Source organism: Leptonotus elevatus, chromosome 1 (assembly GCF_054856555.1).
Source record: "Leptonotus elevatus isolate MCC_2025b chromosome 1, RoL_Lele_1.0, whole genome shotgun sequence".
Lineage (NCBI taxonomy): Eukaryota > Metazoa > Chordata > Actinopteri > Syngnathiformes > Syngnathidae > Leptonotus > Leptonotus elevatus.
In genome coordinates this window covers 17047544-17072391 of record NC_141239.1, presented here as the reverse complement: position 1 = coordinate 17072391, position 24848 = coordinate 17047544, and the positions used below count along the sequence as shown (strand labels likewise).

At 38.6% G+C, this 24848-nt stretch overlaps 1 protein-coding gene and 1 long non-coding RNA gene across 6 annotated transcripts; one reads left to right on the top strand and one right to left on the bottom strand.

The window, feature by feature from the left end:
• Window positions 1-8647: 8647 nt before the first annotated feature.
• Window positions 8648-24480, bottom strand: LOC147181091 (protein zyg-11 homolog). 4 transcript variants are annotated; one of them, XM_086078478.1, is made up of 14 exons: window positions 24321-24480; window positions 23101-23248; window positions 19826-20613; window positions 19581-19721; window positions 17194-17370; window positions 15811-15875; window positions 15513-15612; window positions 15244-15294; window positions 13093-13254; window positions 10903-10950; window positions 10597-10797; window positions 10461-10513; window positions 9247-9344; window positions 8648-9072 (listed from the first exon to the last, which is right to left on the bottom strand). In XM_086078478.1, exons 1-14 carry the CDS (start codon window positions 24321-24323, stop codon window positions 8897-8899), a joined length of 2211 nt encoding a protein of 736 aa, XP_085934604.1. In that variant the 5' UTR covers window positions 24324-24480; the 3' UTR covers window positions 8648-8896. The 4 variants fall into 4 exon arrangements, with proteins under 4 accessions (XP_085934604.1, XP_085934594.1, XP_085934613.1 ...); XM_086078468.1 differs by lacking the exon at window positions 24321-24480 and adding an exon at window positions 24216-24266; XM_086078487.1 differs by lacking the exons at window positions 10903-10950; window positions 24321-24480 and adding an exon at window positions 24216-24266.
• Window positions 21082-23267, top strand: LOC147181092 (uncharacterized). 2 transcript variants are annotated; one of them, XR_015095386.1, is made up of 3 exons: window positions 21082-21185; window positions 22325-22401; window positions 23123-23267. It is a non-coding gene; the product is annotated as an uncharacterized LOC147181092 (long non-coding RNA). The 2 variants fall into 2 exon arrangements; XR_015095387.1 differs by having other exon boundaries at window positions 23060-23231.
• Window positions 24481-24848: the final 368 nt, after the last annotated feature.

Here is a 24848-nt window from a genome sequence, read left to right as displayed (position 1 = left end):
AAAGCTCCTCAGTTATCTCAAAACTGTCGTTTATCCCTCGGACGAAAATTAGGAGCCGAGCAGTGTCTTTTATGTCGTTACTTTCATCAAGTGCCAGCGAATATAACGTAAAGGTTTTTATTTAATGTGCTCACTATATCTTCATCAATCAGTTCCACACGGCGAGTCACTGTCCTGCGCGATAAACTGATTTTTTTTCAAACTTGCCTTTGGTCTCCGGACACAAGAGACTTGACTGTCTCTACCATGCATTCTTTCAAAAACTCGCCTTCGGAGAAAGGCTTGCTAGCCTTCGCCAATTTGAACGCCAGCAAAAAACCTGCCCTGGTACTTGACTCCTGAATTGAGGGCTGGGGTTTGCCCATGTCTGGGGTAGAATGATGATGCACAAACAAGAAGGTGAGAGCAAACGTTTGTCTGATTACGGAGAAGCAGGGCTGTAGTGTTGTCCACATTAGTTAGAAGAATTACGCTGATTGAAGCGGGCGCTACGGACCATTGATTCCGGTCAGAGAATCAGGAGTCTAGAATGTCTTGAATGCATTAATGGCAATAGCTGGAATATTATTTTCATGAGCATTGTGTGCGAGTGAGTGTGTATGTGTGGCCTGAAACAGAAGAAACGCAAAAAGCCACATTACAAAATATAATGTTTGTATAAAAGCTACAATTACGACTCTGAAGGCCGCAAGCGGGACCATTCTATTTTTAGCACCGAAGCACGTGACATTAACGAGGCAATTGAGCGCCGCAGCATCGTTAACATATACAGCATCTTATTGTCAGTAACGCACACTGAAATGACGCTGCCGGAAGTAATACAATGAACAAGTGCTGCATCATAAAGAGACACATGAAAAACAAAACGGAACAAAACATTTGTTCCCCCCAGTCTTTCTGACAAGGGCTATTCAACAACTTTGACGTACACTTGTGTGACCTGCCTGCACTTTATTGCAGACTGTTGAATTAAGATAATTACCTTTTTTATCAGACTCCTCGGTGTCCCGTGGAACTCTGAGAAAGACCTTTATTTTTGGTTTCTACCATGATTGTGCAAAATGCTACATGCACACAGGTTTAATTTTCTGTCCGTCAAATATTATACATTCCATACTCTATATTGTCACTGTTGTGTTTGTAAAATCGCCTGAGTCAGCATGATTTAAGAACTTGAGTTTAGAGGGGAGCACAATCTTCATACAACCCATCACTTAATGTTGCAAATGCTGGATGTCAGGCAGCTTTTAATTGATCCAATCAACTATTTATTCCAAAGTCATGGTTCATTTACGGCACTTATTTGCTTGAGGCTTTTAAACAATATCAATTTATTTAAAACAGCGCAGGAGCAATGTTCACAACAATCATATTGCAGTGTTACAGTCCATCTGTGTTTGCAGAACACAAATCTCTTTTTTTTCTTCCTAAGGTTACAACCTTATGCCATAATATAAATTAATAATCATGTGCAAAGACGTACATTATAAAATGAACTTGCAGCTGTTGCTTTCCGTAGGCGTAAAATGCAGGTTTGAAGAGGGTTTCATATTCAATCATTTTCAGCAAAAAGTAGGCTGAGTTTGAAATACTTCCTGTTTTCACCCTTCTTCTTTTAAATATCAGCAGAAGGCAGACAAAAATATAGGATAAAGGGATAGACCAATTATCGGCCGGGCCGATTATCAGCGCTGATATTCAGCATTTTGACAAATATCGGCATCGGCCATTTTGAAGAATCATATGGCCGATAATAGATCCATTTAAATAAAAAAGTGTTAATTTCAGGGAACAGTTAAAATTGATAAATGTTTTTAATTTTCAGAGATGCTGCTGACCGTGGGATTCTCTGCACCTTATGTTTTTGTTTGAAATTAAAATCAGTAAAAATTGAATACTTCAGATATTTTGAAATAATTGTTTTCTACAGTAAATAAAGTAAGTTTTTATTTCACTTTTGAAAACATGCTACTGCCCCTGGGAGATCCCAGAACTTTTTGACTAAGATTTGAAAAAATAAAAAAACATTTTTGCAAAGACTCAAAGTTTTTAATAACCTATGCTTTAAAATTTCCCCAAAAATTCAGAGCTAAAGTATTTTTTTCAAATTTTGATGCCAATATTTTCCTTTTTAGTGAAAATGAATATCGGCTCCAAATATCGGTTATCGGCGTCCTTGACTATTAATAATCAGTATTGGTATCGGCACTGAAAAACCCATATTGGTCTATCTCTAGTCAGATCTACCTTTAATACTCCGACTATGATAATCTATGAAGTTCTGTTGTGTTATAGAATCAGGTTTATGGTCAGACAGTAAGCTAGCTGTGATGCGAGTTTCTCGGAAATCGACTTCTTATGACAACAAAAAAAAGCTGCAAGGTGACACCAATATGCATAATCTTAACCCTAATGGAACAGCATACTACTTTAATGAACCTTCTGATACTGCTCCTCAGTAGCTCTGCTGATCATTAAGTGGCATTGTTAGATATCGGCTTTTTCTTTATGGACCTTTTTGAAAGCCATTTGAAAATAAGAGCGGTGATTAAGATACACAGTGGCTTTGTTACAGCAAGATTCTCCAGTTACAGCTTCTCGGCGTCAGACTTACTGGCGCTCACTGAAGGATACTTACTAGAAAAACACAAAGCGACATCAAAACTGAATATCTAAGTCTTTGAAAGGTTAATAGTCAAACTCATGTTTAAATGATTAGATACATATTCCAATACAAGAGACGTCACCAAAACGTATGTCTTTATAAAAGGTAATGGTGAATTTTGATTGACGGCAGTATTAACTCATTCACTGCCATATATTCATTTTAACTATTTATATTAGTTTAACATTTTCTTACTCTTTTGTTAACAAGAGTATGAAAACCTACAATTTATTTAATTGTACTTTTCGAACAGATATAAAATTTGTGATTAATCGTGAGTTAACATTCCGATTAAAAAATGTAATCGCCTGACACTCCTAATTTTTAATAATCTTTTTTTTTTATCGCATTAGGCGATTAAAATTTATAATTGTAATTACATGACTTCAATAGTTAACCATACATTTTATATCTGTTCTAGATGTACACATTTTCTTTCTTTCTAGGTGTTCATACTCGTGTTAACAAAAGTGGAAAAAAATGTTAAACTAATAGAAATAGTTCAAAATAATTGTTGACGTCAATGGCAGTGAATGAGTTCATGTAACAAAATTGAGTTCTAATATTTTGCTCACAGTCTGTCTATTGAGTAATGAACCATATTTGGTCATTTAAAATTCACCCCACATCCCCAAAAATGAAAATGATTATATTGTTTATTATAAAGTGATGAAAAATTATATGGATAAAGGAAGTCATGTGATCCCACTATGACACGATGAGTTCTACATCACTGCAAACTACTGAAATACATTCATTGTTGAAATGAATAACTAACAGAACAGTATGCTCATTTGTGTGAAGACAAATTTATTTTGTCCCACTCTTGTATTGGATATCATTAATATTGAACAGCAAATGAGTGTACTTTAGTACTATAAAGAAAAAAAGATATCTTGTTCATCCATCCATGCATGCCAACATAGCAGTCGGTGTATATATAATTATGTACACTATGCATCCATTTGGCCACAGTCGCATCCATAAATGGTCAAATGCTAACCAATGCAGAAATTTCCTCGCCTGTGGCCGTTCAGGGTTCGGCACACTTGTGTGGATCTACTGAACTCAAGGCGGAATAGTCGCTTGCTGACGGGAGACGTGACATCAAGTACGAGCGTCTCTAACTCTCCATAATAAGCCATCTCATCCATTTCACACACAAACCCAATAGGAAGAAAATCCTTCTCATGCAGGAACAGAATGACTTACACATTTAGACATGGCGGATGAAGAAGTGGGAGCCTGTGTTCCAATTTAAAAAAAAAAAAAAAAAAAAAAAAATCACTTATAATCACTGCCGCATAGACATGACAGCGTCAAATTAGCATGAGCACAAGTTATATAAAATGCTTAGGCAGACACGGGCAAACATGCCAACTCTGTATAGTGAGACCTTCTGTACTGAACTCTCTTTTCCAGTCAAATTTGTTACTTTAGTCGCACTAATGCCCGGTTTGTTTTCAATGTTATGCAATACAGCGTTTGCGGTTTCTATACCACTTGTTCCACTGACGAGTTTTGGACCTAGCAGGCCTCGAGTGGGTATTTAACTTACCTAATCACTTAAAAACACTATCATGTCACAAAATAAATCTACAAAAACAACATGTGCCAAAGAGACAGAGGCCGGCTTTCTTTGCTCCTGCCCGTCTGTGCAAGCTAGCTTTAGCGCCTATACATACTACTCTGAAAGTGGCCCAAATATCCACAACCAGGTTTAAACAAGCTAGCTAGCAACTGTGTTGAGTGACCTAGCCTAATTCTAACAAGTCTGACTGACGTCCCAAAAACGTAGGCCCAGACAGAAAAATAAAATTTAGAAAGTTGATTTACAAACAAACAATGCCAGGAAGAAAAACAACAGAAAGCGCGAGCACTACACCCGGAATAGTTAATAACAAAAAAAACACTTGCAAAAGGCAAGGAGAAAATGAAGTGAACACAAAATACTTACAATGCAAGCAGGCTTTACAGGAGTATAACAAACTACAATCTAATTATATACAAAACAGAAAGCACCGTGGCAGACACACGTGAAAACAATAACACTATCGAAACAAAAAAACAAGACTTGACTATAACGCGTGACTAGGATTCAGAAAAAGGGCCTTAGAATAACTTGAGTAATGACCGCGAGCAAGGAATAATCCTACAAGCTTCTGTTCTGCTCCTGGAGTCCTTTTAAAGTTTGTTGATTAGAAATGCTCCTCAGGTGCGGCGCTGGTGGGAACGCCCACTTCACTCGCCCACTGGAAAAACACCAGACACACGGACTGAGCTCAGGATCATATCACTAATAAAGTTGAGTTTTTCTTAAAACGCTGCTTTAAAAATGAATTTTTAATAATGTCTGACACACACCCGTAACCATGGGCGGGCCATAGAGGTCCGTGCCCGCCCACCAAGATGATTGTGCTCCCCCCTTTTGAGGCATGGATCTCTATAATGGTTCTCCTTTTTATTATTACATTTTTCATTCTTTTTGTTTTGCACTCTTATGTCCGAGTGTCAGTAAACACAACACAGGTCTCCCGGACGGCGGCGGAGGTAGGGATGGCAGAAATGGAACATTGAAACGATTAAATCATTTGAAACGATTGATTCACAAAAAGAATCGATCTTTTGAAATGTTCGAAACATCTCCCCACAGCGACATCTGGTGGCCAAGTGTAAAATATTACAATCAAACAGTAGATCAGTGTTGCCAGCTCCCCAGTAAGGAAACGAACTATTGCAGCGGTGGGTAAACTCGGTAATCGAGGGCCTGCAGGTTTTGGAGGTTTCCCTGCTGCAACGCAGCTGATTCCAATCAACAGGATCGTTACCAAGCTTATGTTGGGCTTGCTGATGAGCTGATCATATATCAGCTGTGTTGGAGAAAGGAAACATCCAAAACCAGCAGGACTCCGGCCCTCGAGGACCGAGTGTGCCCACCCCTGAACTATTGGCTGTCTATCATCACCTAATTTACACAACTGGCAATCAGGCTATAATTGTAATGGACGTCATAAGAGAAAGAAATAATATGATGGGAAACTATGGGGAGAAATTTGTCTAAAAAATATTCACACAAATACATTTTTCATTTTTACATGTGTTTTTCAGATCCACAAACATATTCGTCATTTTCACGTGTTTTTCAAATACACAATTATTTTCTTGATTTTCACAAATGTATCCGCGATTTCCAGGTCTTTTTTAATTTTGTGTGTGCATTTTCCATGACTTTTGCTTGCGAGTTGTCGAAAGTGCGTTTGTGGATCGTTGCGCACGCGCATTTATTTTTGAGACAAATATAAATATCACGCTGTTTCGAGATATTCACGCACACGCACAAGCTCACAAATATTCACATGCGTCTAAGGCCCGCTCCTCCGCCGTCCACGGGGAGGCAGTGTTACTGTCTTCATTGAACAGTGTGATGTTAGTCTCAAAAATAAATGTGCGTGCGCAACGATCCACAAACGCACTTTCGACAAATCACAAGCAAGTCTTATATTATTGCATTAAATTTAACTTAAAGTCTCCACGATCACAATTTGATGCACCTTCAGCATTCAGCCACTAACGCCGAGGGCCAAGATACTCCGAAGGCACTTTCATCACGGAGGTTGTTATTGACTTCCGAAGACAGCCTGCCAAAAATCTGTTTTTCGGGCCTCTACTTTGTTTACAAGTGTCTCCAGCTTGCATCATTTTTTTTCCCCCTCATTTGTGCCCCATGCTTTGGAATGTGATTATCTTATCATGCATCATAATCATTCCCACCCGCAAGCCCTGTTTATACTAATTTGCATATTTATGTACGGGCGTGGAGAGGGAGGAGTCTAGTACTGTAACATTTCGGCATTAATTGACATGTATGAAAGGAATGTGCTTGGATTCGTAGGTACGCACAGATTCGTACATCTGGAAATACGGCGTGTTTTAGTATGAAAGCCACGACTTGAAGTACACGAGGCCCCTGATCCGACATATTTGTATTCATTTAGGCTCAACCAGTCTCACTCAGATGGCTGAACCAATCAGAAGATGGAAAATTGCAGACGTCTCTATGAGCCTTAGCGAAAGCGCAGAGTGGCAAATCTAATCTTTTCATCTTGGGCCTGCGGAGAAGGTCCGTATCGATTCTGTTCCTCTGCCGTACTTCACAATGACTGTTATGAGTAGCTGGCCTCTGGCCGCTGATTGACGGACAACAGGAAGTGGCTTGGCAGAATGGCGGATGCTGCTGCTTTTCCATATCCGCACACATCAAGCTCAAGGGGCCTGCCGGCTCTTCGCCCCTCCCCAAGGTCCTTTCAAAGGATATGTTGTGTCCTTCTGTGCACCCAGAAAATATACAAGAAGCCTATGTATGCTTCACAACACAATGGCAGGAATGTGCATCCGTTGTGCCTTGACGGGTTCACATGTGATCCTGATCCAATAGAGGAGTCTGCGCAAGTGAGATAATGAAAATCCGTAAGCTGCCATTCAAAGGGAGCAAAACAGACACATGGACTCCGCAAATGGTCCCGCTATATTTTTATGCAAACGGCCAAGCCTGAAATGCTCTTAGAAATCTTTTGATTCACTTTATCCGTCTTATCTGCGGCTTGCCTCTTTTTAGCCTTCCTTTAGGCTTTGTTGATTTTCCCCTCAAGATATTTGGAGCAGTTTTCTTGTGACATCTCTATTTCTGTCTTTATCCTCCCGTTTGAAAGAAAATTTTGCCATTTTGGGAACTATGATTGTGCTCTTTTTTAATAAAGAGCGAGATGATCAGAGCGATACGAGTGTGATGTCAGCAGTCAGCTAAGCCAGATTAAACGGTGCAAAATGGAGAGCCAGAAAGCCAAAGCAGGAAATCTGCCCAAAGCTCTTTAGTTAACATATTAAGTGGATATGGTTACATCTCAATTCTGAGTATGAAAACGAATGCAAATGTGCCATTTTATATTTAAAAAAAACTTGCACCTTCAAGTCAGCTATGAGTTGATATTTTAAAGTCAAAACTACAATTTGATGTTAATTAAAATTGAGCATACGTTGCAGTCACAATTTTGGAATGACACTCAGAAAAGAAAAAAAAACTATTGGTTACATAACAGCAGTACATGGACTCGTACACCAAATTCACATTCGCATATTTGTTTACCATTTAAGTACATTTGTCGAAAAACACGTCATAGTCCCAAAAAAGAATAAAGAAAATCCAATTTGATCATCATGGTAAATGGAGTGCACTTCTATTAGCGCTTTATCAACATCGTATGGTGTTCAAAGCCTATATTCATTTTTTTGAAAACATCAGATGGTCAACACGCTAGCGCAGCTGCACAAGACTGCACTGTTAAAAATGTTTTCCCTTTTAAGTTTAAAATAACTTACTTTACTTTTTTAATTCTGGGATCCTTCGCTATACACTGGCCAACATCAGAACCCAGTGTTTGTGTGTGTGTGTATGCTTTAGGTAAAGTTTAAAATCCATCCATGTTGTGTCATACCAGCTAGCTAGCACAAAGCTAACCTGGGAGATTGTCCCTCCGGTTAAGCATCCAAGTTCACAAACTCCCTTCAGGCTATTGCTAGGACGACGTCTGAGGCCAACAGTGAAATTACGACAAAGGCCTTGATACACTGCCTAGGTGGGCACTGACTGATCTTAACAGTTTAATATAATGCTCATGATGATGGTCCCTTGACCTCTGAACCCCAAGTCAGCAAATCTTGAATTGTTCTTGTTTTAACTTTTTTGTTTTTGTTTTCTAAATTATTATTTACCTGTCTATATGTGTATTTTTGTATTTATGTAAAGCACTTTGTTTGAGTTACGGGTGTTCTTAAAATGCTATATACTTAAAAGTTACCGTGAGATTTGACTGATGACCATTCACACCATAATCCCTGAAACCAAAGCACTCAAACGCCCTCTGGTGGCCATTTGTGCCAACAGGCATGAAGCGTTCGATGTGTTTACTTGGGGATGACATCACATGTGTGCACTCGTCCACTTAAATATATAATTATAATTAAACACTTTAGTTATCAAAAGTATTGCACTCATAAAATACAGATCTGCTTATACAATTTATCTAATACATAAATAAAACAGCCATCCTTCTATTTCACGCTGCACAAAATGTGGGTTCACATCAACTATTTATGGTTGGGTTTTATTGCATCTTGCAACCTCAGCACATACTTTCACAAGTCCCGCATGAAATATAAAAGCCAACAATACTGCTAAGAGCTGTGAGGGCCTGCCTGCTTGTTGAAGGGCCCCGGGCGTTGGCGCCGACGCATAAGCAAGATGCTCTCCGTTAGTCCCCTAATGATGATGTGTGTGTCGGGACGTGTAGTCAGAGCCTTCAGAAGTTCCGTCACGCCTTCCTGCTCCAGCATCCAGCTGTAATGCGAAGCTGAGGGGAAAATGGAGCCAGAAAGGACGGGTGAGAGACGTTTGCACTGACCGACAACCGCCCACCACGGAAATATTCCTCATGTGAATCAGTATCTATCTCATGCTGCCGCGTGAGGCCCTGAGGCTTATGTACAATGAGGAGGAAAACACACTGAAGTCAGTTGCAACCTACCGTTTTGAGTGATGACAAAATGAATGGCCCACACAGCCCACAGTTGCACCCCCGTGGGTTGATATGTCTGAAGCAGGTGGCAAAATGGGCGTAATGACCTAAACGTAAAGACAGACCATTAGGTACATCTTCACAATCTAATGAGATCTAACACATGAGATGTAGAAAGAGGATAACATAAGAAAGCAGTTTTAATTTAACAATGTTTGCTATTTAGTGGTATAATAGAACTGCACTGAGATAACATTGAAAGAATATGAAAATCGATTTTTGACTTGATATTGATTGATTTTCATATAAGGAAAACTCGGACACCCAGACAGGATGTAAAAAAGTGGACATACCTGGGCAAAAGAGGACGTTGGGTCACACTAAGATATCTACAATAGAATAATATCTATCTATCTAATCTACTTTAAAAATAAATAAACCCAGACAGGATGTAAAAAAGTGGGCATACCTGGGCAAAAGAGGGCATTTGGTCACCTAGCTAAATAGCTAACTAGCAAGCTATCGGTATTTAGTAAGGGTGGGAATCTTTGAATGTCTCACGATTCGATTTGATTCAGATTTTTGGGTGTGCGATTCGATTCAGAACCGATTTTCGATTAAGAACGATTTTTGATTCAAAATGATTTGATTGACGATTTTTGTTTCAATCTATAGATGTGCAAGGAATTGTAATGATCTACTCGCTAATGCTAATTAGCGCGTTACTCGCGGCACTTTTATCACTCAAAAGAACGGCTCCACACTGCAAAAACAACAACTTTTATTGGAATAACTTGATTGTGACTTTTTCCTTCTACTCTCTAATGTGGCTACAACTTAACAATGTATTAGACCGCGTGGAACCACACTGCCCCTAAGTGGCCTAATCGGGTACAACATGAACATAGCCACACACAGACAAAGGCAAGACAGTATAAAATAATTTAAATAAAATTGATTTGGGGACATTAAAAATCGATTTTGAATCGTTCTAAATGAGAATCGTGATTCTTATGAGAATCGATTTTTGGGCACACCCCTAGTATTTACCTAGCTAGCTAGCGACAAAATAAGGCAGATAAAGCTCTTCGTTTGACTGTGTAGTGGAACCTTTCAAATTACCAGTTGATTCTCAATTTCTGGATTATTTTCCCTGAGTTTCTAAAAAAAAAAAAGAAGTTATTTTTTAAGCCTCTGTTCAAATTCTAGAATAACTGTCTCACCTGTAAATTACAATTTCTTTATCCAGTTGGGTCCACGCTGCAATGGACACATGCTGTGAGGAAACCCAAAAAATTGTGAACATCTATAGTAGTAAATATACATATATATATATTTGGTTTTGACTAGCACACACACCAGCTGGTTTAGTATGGTGCTGCAAAGCTTCTCATCCAGGATCCAAGCCTCCGGTCTGGAGGTGACGTGAGCAAGAATCCCCCCAGCAAAGTAGCGGACCCCCATCTCTATCTGGGTGTCCTGCAGGAGGCTGAGGATGTGCTCCAACAGGTCTCCTTCCATTAGTGCTGTCTGCAACTCCTCCACTTCTGCTATGTTGTTCTGCAACATAGTGGCAAGAGCTTTTGGTTTAAATTAAGCAATAGAAATAAATGATGTCACACAAACCACATTTCAAATTCATATTACAACTCAAACTGAACCCACCAGGAGCCCAAGAACTTTTTGCTGAATAGAAGATTCATTGTAGTAGGACTGCAAAACAAAACAAAACAAAAAAAGAACACTCAGCGAGCCAAGGCTCAAACATTTTACCAGCACAATCCATTAAAAGGCTAATATCCAGAAACTTAAAAGGAAGTCAAGTCAATTAAAAAAAAAAAGTCTTCTTGATAATGTTTGATAATAATAATGTTTCATGTGCTCCCCACTAATCTAAACATGGTATTCTGATTAATCCTGAGTTTGTGGAATAGAAATTAGGCAGCAAAATCCAGACATTTTTATCCACGTAATTCTCAGGGGGTGGCCATTTTGTCACTTGATGTCGACTGAATATGACATCACAGTGCTTAACGCTGCATTCGAGGATGGTCGGAAGTCGGACTTTTCTGACTTCAAACCACAAAGTGTGTACGGGAACGCCCCCTTGAACTGAGAAATCTCGCTTGCGAAGTCGGGGAAAAAAAGTACCCCGACTTTGCCGACAGACTACAATGTGACGTCACTCTACAATGGCGACCCCTTTGGAAACACAGACCGTGAATGGTAAAACACAATTTACTCGAGTATAAAACTAGATAGCTTTCTTCATTCATAAATATTTGACATAACTTCACGTAACACAACGCACGTAACAGTATGCCGCAATCACCCTGCATGAAATTATACGGTGAACTACTGAACTGTATGGAACGCTTAAGAAATAAGGTTTTTTTTAAATAAATGAAGCAAAATTGCGAGAAGGCAAATTTGCTGGAGCTCAAAATGAGTTTCGAGGACCAAAATAAAAACAATTTATCATTATGTGCTGTTTACTTTCGCCACAAACGCTTTCAGGTCGGAACTGAGAAAAGCCAACTGGGATAAATCCGACGTCCGACATTCCTTGAATGCAGCATAAGGGCTCAGCTTGAGAACATCTCATGACCAAACTCAGAACAGGTGAGCTGTGTTTGGTCGTTAGTGCCCTGAGCAGCTGTGATGTCATTTTCAATTAACAGCAAGTGGAAAAATGGCCGCCACCTGAGATGGCTAAAAACTGGTGGATTTGCTGACCAACTCATATTTCACAAACGCAATCAGAATGCTTTGTTTGGACTAGTGGGGGCACATACGACAGAAAAGTTTTAACTTAGGCCCCGTCCAGACGGAAGCAAAGCCGGCTTCGTTCCTCAAACAAATCTCGCACGCACAGAAGCATTTCAAGACTTGCGTGTGTCCAAAAGAAGACGCTGAGGACGTTTAACGGCTGTAATGTATATGCCAAGTCTGGAGTGGCGCTGTAGCGCAGCCACAAGGAGTTAACGGAATGCGTAGAAGAAGAATCAGCGAAGAAGATGATTTTTTTTCTAACTTTATTGCAATCTACAGAAGAAACATGGCTTTGCATGTATCAAAACAACATGAAAAAGACGAACACAGGAGAAGTGACAATGGCGGGTGATTCAAGTACAACACCGCTTGTTGAACGTGGGAATAAAGAAGCAAAATATTTTGCTGCAAAAGCATAAGCAAGCTAAGGAGGCTGCGCAAAACGACTACCACGCGGCTATCCGCCATTGTTGTTGACAGACTGACGATTCGCGCGCAGTCACGCGAGAATTGCCGCATACGTCATCAATCTGCGACAATGCGTCGTCACCGAGCTGCGACCATTACGCCATCGCTGGAGGAGTGTCCTGCATGTGGTGTCCAGACGGACGCGTTCGGGGCGCGTATTGAAATTTTTCCACTCTGGAGCCCGGTTTCAAAAGTGATCGGTTTCAAGCTCCGAAACCGCGCCATCATGTGGACGAACGGTCTAAACGGTAACAAAACTTGTGAGGATACATTGAAACTGGCTTTCGTGTGGACGGGGTCTTAACTTCAAGGACTTTCGGATCAAACGAAACCTACTAAAAAATTACAACCTGATTATTATTTATTTATTTGCATTTATCAATGTGTAAATCCCTAACAGTCACTTTAAAAATGGTGTGGAAAAAGTCAGTTTTCCAAATACTTAAAGAGATTGTCATGATTCCTAAATTATTATTTTTTTAACTACGGTACTACGGTAAAAGTGTACCGTTTTAACGACAAAAAAAAAGTATCTCAACTACACAATTTAACATGAAATATCTTGGTTGTGGTTTGTAGTTTGTGGGTTGGCATTGTGTGTCGGGGCATCTCTACCTCCAGAACTTCTTCGTATAACTCCAAGCCGTTACACTCAATGAAGTTGCGGGATGCTACGGGCATTTCATCTGTCAGGTCCCACAAAGCTCTCAGGGCAAACTTGAGAGTGGAATCGACCACTCCGAACATGGCCCTCTGCTGCACGATTGCCAACAGCTGCTGTTGGCAAAACAAAAAAAAGACACACAAAAAAAAAAAGACTTTCGGGAATCGTGGCAAGATGACACACGCAGGGATTAAATGTGACAAAGCACTGCGATCTAAGATAATGATTTTGCTGGGTGAATGACGGCGCAAGAATAATGCCATTAGAAATAACTGAAGCAGAGTTTGACTGTATCCACGCATAGCAGAAAATAGACATTAAGTAACAGAGCAACAGTAAGCTGAGAAGGACATGTGCATGTGACGACAGGGTGCGAGCGGGTAAACGCGTCGACGCAGTAGGTGAGGGAAAATAGAGCTGGTGAGAGAAAGACATATGGAAGAACTAAAAAGACACTTGCATTCCGAGGGTATAAAAAGTCTACACGCCCCTGCTCAAATGCCAGTTTGTTGTTGTGGTATACAAAAATGACACCAAGAAAAATATTTTCCAAAATTGTTCCATCATTAACTCATTCACTGCCATTGACGGCTATTGACGTCAAAAATTCATTTGAACTATTTCTATTAGTGTAAAAAAAATTCCCACTTTTGTTAACAAGAGTATGAAAACCTAGAATTTATTTATTTATTGTACATTTAGAACAGATATAAAATTTATGATTAATCGTGAGTTAACCCATTCACTGCCATTAAAGGTTCTAGACGTCAAAAATTCATTTGAACTATTTCTATTAGTGTAAAAAAAAATTCCACTTTTGTTAACAAGAGTATGAAAACCTAGAATTTATTTATTTATTGTACATTTAGAACAGATATAAAATGTATGATTAACTATTAAGGTCATGTGATTAATGACAGTTCAAAGTTAGGAGCATCGGGCAATTAAAATCATAATTAATTGCACGACTTCATGAGTTAACTCACGATCAATCACACATTTTATATCTGTTCTAAATGTACAATAAAAAAATCTAAGTTTTCATACTCTTGTTAACAAAAGTGGAAAAAAATTTAACTAATAGAAATAGTTCAAATGAATTTTTGACGTCTATAACCGTCAATGGCAGTGAATGGGTTAATGTGACCGATAACCTGTATAACACCATTCAGTGAAAAAAATGAAATCTTTTCGATGCAGTAAATAAAAATAAACAACAGATAATGTGGTTGCACAAGTGTGCACACCCTTTTATAACTGTGGTGTGGCTGTGTTCAGATTTAACCAATCAAATTGAAACTTAAATGGGAGGCAGCACACACCTGCCAACATATGAAGTGCCTCTTATTAATACCATATAAAGTTCAGATGTTCTAGTATGCTTTTCCTAACATCATTTTCCAGCAGAAGTTTTGCTTTTTGGATCTATTCTTGTGGGGCAGGCGGGTAGCCACTGTTTGTTCGAATGGTTCACTGTACAATTACACCACATTATGTCAATTTGTTATTTTTGCTTTCCCTCTCAAAAATATGTTTTAATTGAGTTGAACATGTTGTAGTTTAAATGAATGGTGGAAAAAGTTTTGAAAGGATTTATCTTCTTCTAGGGTTTAACTCATTTGCTCCCAAAAACGTATAAATGTGTTCTAATTGAAACCTTTTAAGTGTCCCAAAGACGTATTTATAAGTTTTGTATGTTGTTTTTTATGCTAGAGCATACAAAAGGCTTTGATGCAGCCTCTCAACTGCAGAGAACGGTTAAAGCAATGGTAGTTATTACAAAAACAGCCAGCAGCTGGCAGCAGAGTATCAGAGATCAACCAGGGCCATGTTGCAAACAAGCTGATTTCCCCACAGTTCTAAACCGATTTGTGAATAATGATGAAATATGCTATATTCTAATGCTAATTGCTGCAAAACGTAAACATGAATATACTTTTTTTTCCTGATCTTTCTTTTGGTAGGTTCCATGTTTTTATAGCAATAGAACACAATATTCTGTGGGCCTTGCAAAATCAGTCAAAATCCAGTAATGTAGACTTCTTATATCCTTTGCATATTAAATCTAGGAAGATCAGTGCACACTGTGACTGCAAACCTACTTTCATTATGAAGACATCCTCTCCAAGCTTTGCAACTTCCGCTGTGGATAACTGCAACAAAAACAAAATGGGACAATATTTTAATGATTTAATTATGCTACTTATCCACTTCTCTATATGAACAAAATAAGCTCTTCTTTTATCCCACAAGTGTAACTGGGATGATTTAAAGCCTGCATTTGGCTGATGTACTGACGCTTCGAGAGCAGGCGGGAGGAGGCGACAGGTGCTCAAATGTGTTCCTACTGCACACTAATGTCACACTTAACCTTGGCCACCAGAATGGAGATGACGGCCACAGCTATGCTCTGAAGGGTGGGATCCTCGTGGCTGCTCAGCCAGTTAATCACCAGTGTGGCTGCTAAATACCTGAACCATGATCACAGCACGCATGAGGAACACAAAGACACCACCAAAAATGTTCACACAATCTGTGAGAGAGATTTCCTGCCCTCTTATCGTGCTGCAAAAGCAGTGTATATAGGTCAGAGATGGGACTGATTATCAAGGCTACTGTGCATCTATGTGCTCAAGTATCTTAGAATAACCGAATGGAAATAAACTGACGTATCAAAGGGGACGTCCTGAAGGATATGGTCACTGCAGAGTGCCAGAAGGCAATTCTTTTGGACCTGAAATATAAAGAAACACAACATTTTAATGTATTTGTTTTTATTGATTTGTATATTTTTTATTTGTATGTATTTAATTTAGGGGCGTCAGGCGATTCATTTTTTTTTTAATCGTAATTAATTGCATGACTTCAACAGTTAACTCACGATTAATTAATCACAAATTTTATATATGTTCTAAATGTACAATAAAAAAGTGGTTAACAAAAGTAGGAAAAAAAGTTAAACCGTTAGAAATATGGCAGCAGCTTTTAGTCATTGATATAGTAATTTCATAATAATTCATAAAATTGAGTTAAAATTAAAAATATGTACTGTACTGTAAAAAAAACAAGTGTGATATTGATTTGTGTTGGTCATATTCTGCCACTAGATGGCATAATTGCATTTGTACAACGTTGGTGACAGCTCAGTGCATTTTTCTTCTCAATATAAGAGCTATCTAATCTTTCACTTATTCACTGATGTCAAAAATTCATTTAAACTATTTCTATTAGTTAATTTTTGTTAACAAGAGTATGAAAACCTAGAATTTTTTAATTGTACATTTAGAACAGATCTAAAATTTGTGATTAATCGTGAGCTAACTAGTAAAGTCATGCGATTAATGATTTTTTTTATTTTTATAATTGTCTAATTTTTAATCAGCTTTTCTTTTTTCTTTTCTTTTTTTAAGAAAATATTATTAAAAACAACAAATAAAATGACTTAAAATAAATAAATAAAAGATTATTAAAAATTAGGGGCATCAGGTGATTAAATGTTTTCGTAATTAATTGCATGACTTCACTAGTTAACTCACGACTAATTACACATTTTATATCTGTTCTAAATGTACAATATTTTTTTCTAGGTTTTCATACTCCTGTTAACAAGTGAGACACATTTTTTAAACTAATAGAAATAGTTAAAATACATTTTTGACGTCCATAGCCGTCAATGGCAGTGAATGAGTTGATATGAAGTAACTTGTGAAATTCTGCATATTTTTAAAATTGTAAAATACAACTTGACCCCGGTCTCCACAAATATATGCATTATTATTAAATTCTGTCTTCCGCTGCTAAATTTTGACGTGGATGTGTCTGTTGGTAGAATTCCCCCAGTACAGGCTTTCCCCAAAAATGAGTGGCGTTAAAGGAACTTTTAATTCACTCAAAATGAACACACTAATTTTGACACCCCTCATTTATTTATTTTATTTTAGGGTTATATAGTTTCCTAGAAACTATCACGCTAAACGATAGTACCGTTGATAACGCTAGAGTATGTACAGTACATGATGGATGGACAGCCGGACAGACAGACAGACTGGCACCTGCGTATGTTCATGGAACGTCTTCATGCTGTGCAGCAGCTGGGTGACGGTGGAGCAGAGCAAGCGAACAGACATGGCCTCGACCTGGTCCTGAGTGGTGAGATTGATCACGCACGCTGTGGCCACCAAGTGGACGTGCAGACATGCAGGATGGCTCTGCATGGCCCGCAGCACTAGCTACAAGATATGCAATAGCTGAATCAGCAACAGGCACATTCATTTAAACTGTGTCTATTGAGAATATTAGATTAGTACATTTTTCCATCCGAAAACAGAGAGATGCTGCACTGGAAATTTTGAGTGAGAAAATAAATCTTCCACTATTGCCAAACAATTCTAAATATGTCGATTTAACATTTCAAATCATGGCACGCAAGGACATGACATCGCTGCAGCCTTGGATGCAGCACTATCTGCTGGATCTGGTTGGGTACTGCAGATGTATGACAAAAATGCTATTTCAGATATGGACAAAATGTGAGCATATGTGCAAAATATGGGCTCTTAACTCATTCACTGCCATTGACGGTTATAAAAGTAAAAAAATCATGTTAATTTTTCTATTTAACATTTTTTTTCTACTTTTGTTAACAAGAGTATGAAAACCTAGATTTTTTTTATTGCGCATTTAGAACAGATATAAAATTTGTGGTTAATAGTCAGTTAACTATTGAAGTAATGCGATTAATTACAATAAAAAATTTGAATCGCCTGACGCCCCTAATTTTTAATAATCATCTCGTCAGGCAATTACAATTTTTTATTGTAATTAATCGCATGACTTTACTAGTTAACTCGTGATTAATCACAAATTTTATATCTGTTCTAAATGTACAATAAAGATTTTTTTCCTAGGTTTTCATACTCTTGTTAACAAAAGTAGAAAAAAAATGTTAAACTAATAGAAATAGTTCAAATGAATTTTTGACGTTTATAGCCGTCAGTGGCAGTGAATGAGTTCCCAACCCACTATCCTAACCCCAAAATTGTTTTACAGCATACAACAAAATAGCCACATATTGTGTCCAAATAGCTCTCTTGTATAAATATTCCCATTCAAGAACACCATAAAACTGTTGAACAGCAAACCAACATTAAGGGCAAGAACTCATTTTATGCATTTTTTTAACAAAAATAAACTCAATCAAAATGGTATTATTGATTGTATTTTTTCTGTATAGTCATTCCAAATCCAAATAAAATGATTCGGCCTACTCATGTTGTAGTATGGGGCAGTATATTGCTACATTCAAGGAAGGTGGGAACTCGGACTTATCCCACTCGGATTGTCGCAGTTCCGACCTCAAGGAGTTCGAGGCGAATGTAAACAACAAAGATGGCTGACTCCGATAAGTTGTTTGTTGTTCTGGTTCAGGCAGTCAGTCCAAATCATGTGTTAAGTGAAGTTACTTATTTCGAATAACTACATTAATGTTACAATAAATAAAGACATTATTTTTTTTAATAATATATTCAAATTAGGTTTTGCCATTCACGGTGTGTGTCTCTTAGGGGGTCACCATTGTTGAGTGATATGAGATTAGACTAAAGCCGCTTGGTGAAGTTGGGGTCCTTTTTCTTCCGACTTTGGCAACTTGGATCTCCGTGTTTAAAGGGATGTTCCAGTGCACACATTCTGGTATGTGTTTGGAAAAATCCAACTTCCCACCTTCCTCGAATGCAGCATGAGACCCTGTCTAAGACATGTCTGCTATTTAGTGGTGAATGGTGGTATTAAACTAGAGTCGATTCATATTCTCATTTCAGCACCCATACATTTGCATATTCACTGATTCCCCCTCCCCCCCAATATTTGTTTTCCCCATAATCCCCCCCAAATTAACCCAATTTTTTGTTTGTTTTTCATTTTAGAATAATTTTTGGTGTTTTGTAAAAAGAAAAAAAAAAGTCTAAAACCTTAAATGGATTAAAACCTCAAAAAGTGATAGTAAAATTCAGATCCTGTTGTTTGTTTTCTCATCGCTTATGCCGCCGTAAGCATAGTTTTGCGTAACATTTTGCCGCTCTTCCAGTTTAATATTGGAGTCACAATATTAGAAACAGCTGTCAGGACGATGTAATGAAATTCTACATTACTGCAAACTGCACACACAACAACAGCAGTGGAACTTGTCATGGCTAAGTGGCTATCAATACCTTGCTTGCAGTAACTAATGTGAATAGTATATGGCAATTTAGAGAAACTAAATTTTGTTCAAACGTTTTAATTGGGTAGGTGTAGCCTCCAAATAGTGGCCGGCTAATAGTCAAGATGGCCTCGAATGCGATTTTCGGTTTCCATACACAAAGATGACTCATACATAAGGTATGTTGACTTGTAGTGGCCCCCAACAGGAAGAGACGGGAATGAACGGGGACTACATCACCTCCAGCATTTCTGGTTGTGGTTTGTGCGAGTCGGTGGTAAAATTGTAGAGATGAAAGAGGGCCTCTCGGGCGAAGCACTCTCTGTCTCTGTACCTTCTCAGGGCCTCACACAACTGCTTCTCGTTAGCCTCTCCAGTTACCTAAACACACCAGCATTGTCAGTGAAACAGGAAATGTATAGTCAGTACATTCGTAGACTACAGCCCCGTGCCACAATGAAGCTCGTGAGGCAGAAAATCCTTACTTTGAGATTTTGGTGCGACGCCAGGGTAGCGCAGGAGCTAACTCCGGTAGCTAGCAGACCCAAGAAGACCAGCTCCTTCCTGGCCTCCACAAACGCGCCGACAGCTGCCTCGCTGATTCTCCTCCTGCCTGACACGTCCAAAGAAACCAATGAGGGAAGAACCTCGGGGCCGGCCCGCAGAAGACGAAGAACTGAATCCCCGTCACTCCGGTCGCCGTCGTCCGCTGTCAAGTGGTCATCTGAGAAGTCCAAATGTCTGACAGCGCGAAGCTGGCCCAGGACGGACATCAAACTCGCTGCCGTCATATCCAGCTGCCAAAGTCGATGGGCGATCAAACAACTGAGCGTGTTCTTGCATTGAAGGAGTGCTGTGAGCTTTGAGATGGCAGTGCAGGAAATGTCTAAGTTCTCCAGTTGAGGGAGTTTGCAGACATCTTCTAAGGCGATGTCAGTCAGGTCAGTGCTGGCGAGGTTGAGCGTCCGGAGGCCTTGCAGAGAGCTGACGCCGGCGCAGTCCTCTCCCAGCGAGGCCCAGTCCAGACGTAGGCCATTCAGGGACAACTTTTGGAGGCTGGATCTGCACTTGAGGTTGGACGCCAAGCTGGAGACGATGTTAGCACCGCTGATGTCGCCAGCAGCCCAGGATGCATCCAGTTCTTGAAGCCGGTGAGGGCAGATGGCCAGTCGAAATGCTTCTGCAGACACCAGACTGCGGCGGATGCAGACTCGACTCAAACGCAGCTCTTTGCGGTTCCGGAAAATCCCGATGGTTTTGTCATTCAGTATTCCTTGATAAGAAAAAAAAAAGTGTTAGGAGATTTCCAATGGATTTAGAGCATGGGTGTTAAACTCAAGGCCTGGGGGCCAGATCTGGTCTGCCACATCATTTTATGTGGCCCGTTTTTCTTCTCCTTTTGCCATATTACAATTACAGTTTTTCTTGACTTTAACTGATTTCACAAGCATTTTTTTTCACAAACGCCCATACACATAAATTGACTATTTCCACTATTTTCCTTGGCTTCTGATTTCAAATTCTGCTTTTTGTGAAAATATATATATACAGTAAGGATGTTCGATAGGACTTTTTTTTTTCCAGAACGATACCAGTATGAGACTGAGTATTCATGCTTGAGTACTCACCATGTACCATTAGTATTAATGATGCATAAAATTTCAATAAACACAATGACATTCTACTGCCCTCTGGTGGCGAAAGTGGTGTTTGCGCCTTTGAATGTTTTTTGACTCTCCAGTGCTACCGTAGTGCATTGTATTCCAAGCAACGCTCCTACACGGCTACACATCTAATCCAGTTAAAGCCTATAGTGTTTAATTTTGGCTCCAGAAATATCTGTCTGTAAGTACGTTCTTTTCAGAAGTGTTGGCATGCACTAGGTTATTGAATCGGATGTTTAGATAGTGTTTTAAGTTCTAATGTGACATAAGTTACTAGGCGCTAGTTAGCATAGCATTTCCATGGTAGTGCCCATGTAAACTAGCATTATGCTAACGGCTAAAAACGATCCTGTTTTTTTGTAGGGTTTGCAGTTAATTTTAGTAAATGATGCAAATTTATATTATTTTAAACTTTAAATAACATGATTGTAATGTCTTCTTATGTTTTGTATATTACAGTTTTACAGTTTCACCCAGTAAATTGCCAAAACAGCAAGAGGCTTCCTGGTCTTTATTGGAGAAGCAGTTAGCTATCTGTACAGCTAGTTCCTAAACACTAGTGAAGACAGAATAGACATAATTGTGAACAACGACCTCTCTGTCTTTTTGACACATGATGCTTCACTAATGTGTCAAACGGCCACAGTGTAGCACCAACTACAGGCAAGGAGGACTTACTTGATATCAGATTTTTTTTTTTGCCTCAGGGGAAGTCAACCCCCAAAATATTTATTGACAATAATATGCCCCACTAGTCGAATTATGGTATTTTGGTTATTAATATTGCGTTAGTGGAAAATGAGTGAAGCAGCAAAATCCAGCCATTATTTTAATCAATATCAGAAGGCGGCCATTTTGCCACTTACTGTCGACTGAAAATGACATCATAGTTACTCAGGGCTCAGGCAACAACCAATCACTGCTCACCTGTTTTCCGAAGCAGAGCTGTGATTTGTTGTTACCTGATACCCGAGCAACTGTGATGTCATTTTTACTCGGATGGCTGGATTTTGTTTGCATAATTCATATTCCACAAATGAAATATTAATCAGAATGTCATGTTTAGACTAGTGATGTCACATATAACAAATTATTGCCATGAAATGTTTAAGGTTGACTTCCTCTTTAAGTACTGAAGGACAGGAAATTTTGTTTACGCAATAATATGATGATTATACATTATATGGTCCAAGACAAAAATGTTTGACACCATGATAATGTGAACGAGAACATGGGAAAAAAAAATTCTTGATGAGATTTGTTGTTTTTGCAATGATATAACATACATCTATATTACAATCAGTTTATTATTATTTACAGTACTGTGCGAAAGTCTTGGGCCACCATGAGATTTTTCAGGCTACTTCCTGGTGCATGGAGGAAGGACATCAGACGAGGTGCCATTATGATTCTACTGGTTGGATGGCTTAAAATAAATAAATAAACACATAAATAAATCACATTGACTGCTGTGAAAAGGGCTCATTATAAATATAAAGCTAGTGTCCATTAATATCTTTAGACAGCGCTGTGTATAAATGTAATGAAAAAAACATCTACACAATTTAGGCCAAAAATTAAATGAATTCAAAATTCAACAACAAATGCACAACAACTCTGTTGTCATCTTTAACTCATTCACTGCCATTGACGGCTTTAGATGTCAAAAATTCATTTAAACTATTTTTATTGGTTTAAAATGTTTTCCCACTTTTGTTATCAAGAGTTTGAAAACCTAGATTTTTTTTATTGTATTAAAGAAAACCTCGATTTTTTTATTGTATTAAAACAGATATAATAATAATAATAATATTTTCTTTAAAAAAAAAAGTTTTTTTTTTTTTTTTAAAGAAAAGATTATTAAAAATTAGGGGCATCAGGCGATTAAATTTTTTATTCGTAATTAATCGCATTACTTCACTAGTTAACTCACATTTAATCATACATTTTACATCTGTTCTAAATGTACACACAAAAAATTATAGATTTTCATACTCTTGTTAACAAAAATGGAAAAAAATGTTACATAGAAATAGTTTATTTTTACGTCTATAGCCGTCAATGGCAGCAAATGAGTTAAGCTGCTCCCCACTCACCTTTTGAGGCCATCTTGTGCAGTAGCTGGTCAGCTATGTGCTGAGGGAAGAGCGATGCCGACCCGAGGAGCAGAGAGCCATCTGTCCGCTTGCTGCACAGCTCGTCCAGGCTGCAGCACACCTGAGCCAAGCACAGCTCACACAGTGTCTGTTGAGGCACATCACCAGTAATTAGAAGTGTCATTCAACATGTGCTTAAATAAAAAGTCACACCTGCACGATATCATGAGTTTTTAGCAGGATTGCTCAAAATAACATTTTGGTGTGGGTCCAAACACTGTCATCTTATTGAAAGTGTCTATAAATTCACAGTAAATAATACAACTTTGCACAATGCAAACTACAGTAACTCCCTGTCTTAGCGACTGCTATTTGTTTATACTATGACATGCACCAAACTTCAAACAATAAATCCAGATGTTATTGTTGCCGCATTCTTCACATCCCCAAAATACCTGATGCTGAAATAAGATGCCTGTATTGTGTAGATCAGTCAAAAGTGGGTCACTGATCAATTTTGGGTGGGTTGCAGAGAGCTCGTACGAAATTAAGGTGAGTTCTCGGTTTCATATTGGAGGTTATATGAATAGCACACAGAAAGGCAAACAAAACAGGTGGTCATGTGGTAAAAGAAGGAATGCTTAGCTTCATTTTATTGATTTATATTTACAGACTAAAAGTGTTTTTTGTAGAGTAATGTCTTTACTATTTGATGTCATTTATTTTTAATGCAGTTGTGGTAAATAATCCAATTGCTCTTAATTGATCCAAACCACATTATACATAAACTATAAATAGTGTAGGGATTTTGTTGTTGTTTTATACCTATGCCAGCTATGTATCTATAGCTATCTATGTGTAGCTAGCTATATATCCTGGATAGCAGAAGATACCTATGTAGCAACCTTTGTTACATTCTTGGTGGTGTGACATAAGATTTTTAGTGTAAAATGTGTAATTTCCGCTTCAGTAGCTTCTGTTCCATGGCTCACAATTATGAACCTATCTCACTGTGACACTACACTCACAGCACAATGACACAAGATCACAAAAGCTGCAGCAGGAGTCTAATTTTATCCCCAGGACAAGAACCCAAGTGCAGCAGTAAAGCTCACTTGAATCACATAATCCATCAAATCTCTGCAGTCCCATGTGGGCAAAACAAATGTTGCATGTAAACAGTCGCTGACATAATAAAACAGTGGCATGGGCAAACTCACCATGCCGCTGAAGTAAAACAGTCCACACGAGATTAAAAACAACAACACACTAATACAACTGCGTTATTTGCGTTTGTTTACATCGACAGTCGTCATTGTGATCGACGAAGAATGTATGAACCAGAGAGAAGTGGTCAAATAAGCCGCGAAGCGTCTGATCGTCAAGCGTTATCCGGTTTGGTCACGAGCCGAGTGGTCCCTATTGGTCAGTTCGTGTGACGTCATTCAGCGAGCCTCTCAATAATTTCACGGCTATTTTTATTTTTTATTTGTTTAGCACTTTGAGACGATCTTTCCGTCTCCATGCTAGTACAATGTAGTAGCCTACTGTACGTCTCAACGGACTAAGTATTCAAGTTTCACTACACCTTACTTGCCTAACTAATGTTTTTTTTTTTCTGGCAATGCAGTTAGACTTATTATAAATTATGAAGTTAATTAATTTCCCACTGCATTGACATTGTCATTTAAAAGTAGGTTGCAAAAAAAGAAAACTGTGCAAAAAGGGTCATATTTAATTTTTAAGAG

Excerpts from the sequence above, each read along its gene's own strand:
- LOC147181091 (XM_086078468.1), bottom strand. Across the intron at positions 15,613-15,810 it reads CAGGACGTCCCCTTTGATAC|GTATTTAGCAGCCACACTGG; the intron begins GTCAGTTTATTT and ends ATCATGGTTCAG. Across the intron at positions 10,798-10,902 it reads AAAAAGTTCTTGGGCTCCTG|AACAACATAGCAGAAGTGGA; the intron begins GTGGGTTCAGTT and ends ACTATGTTGCAG.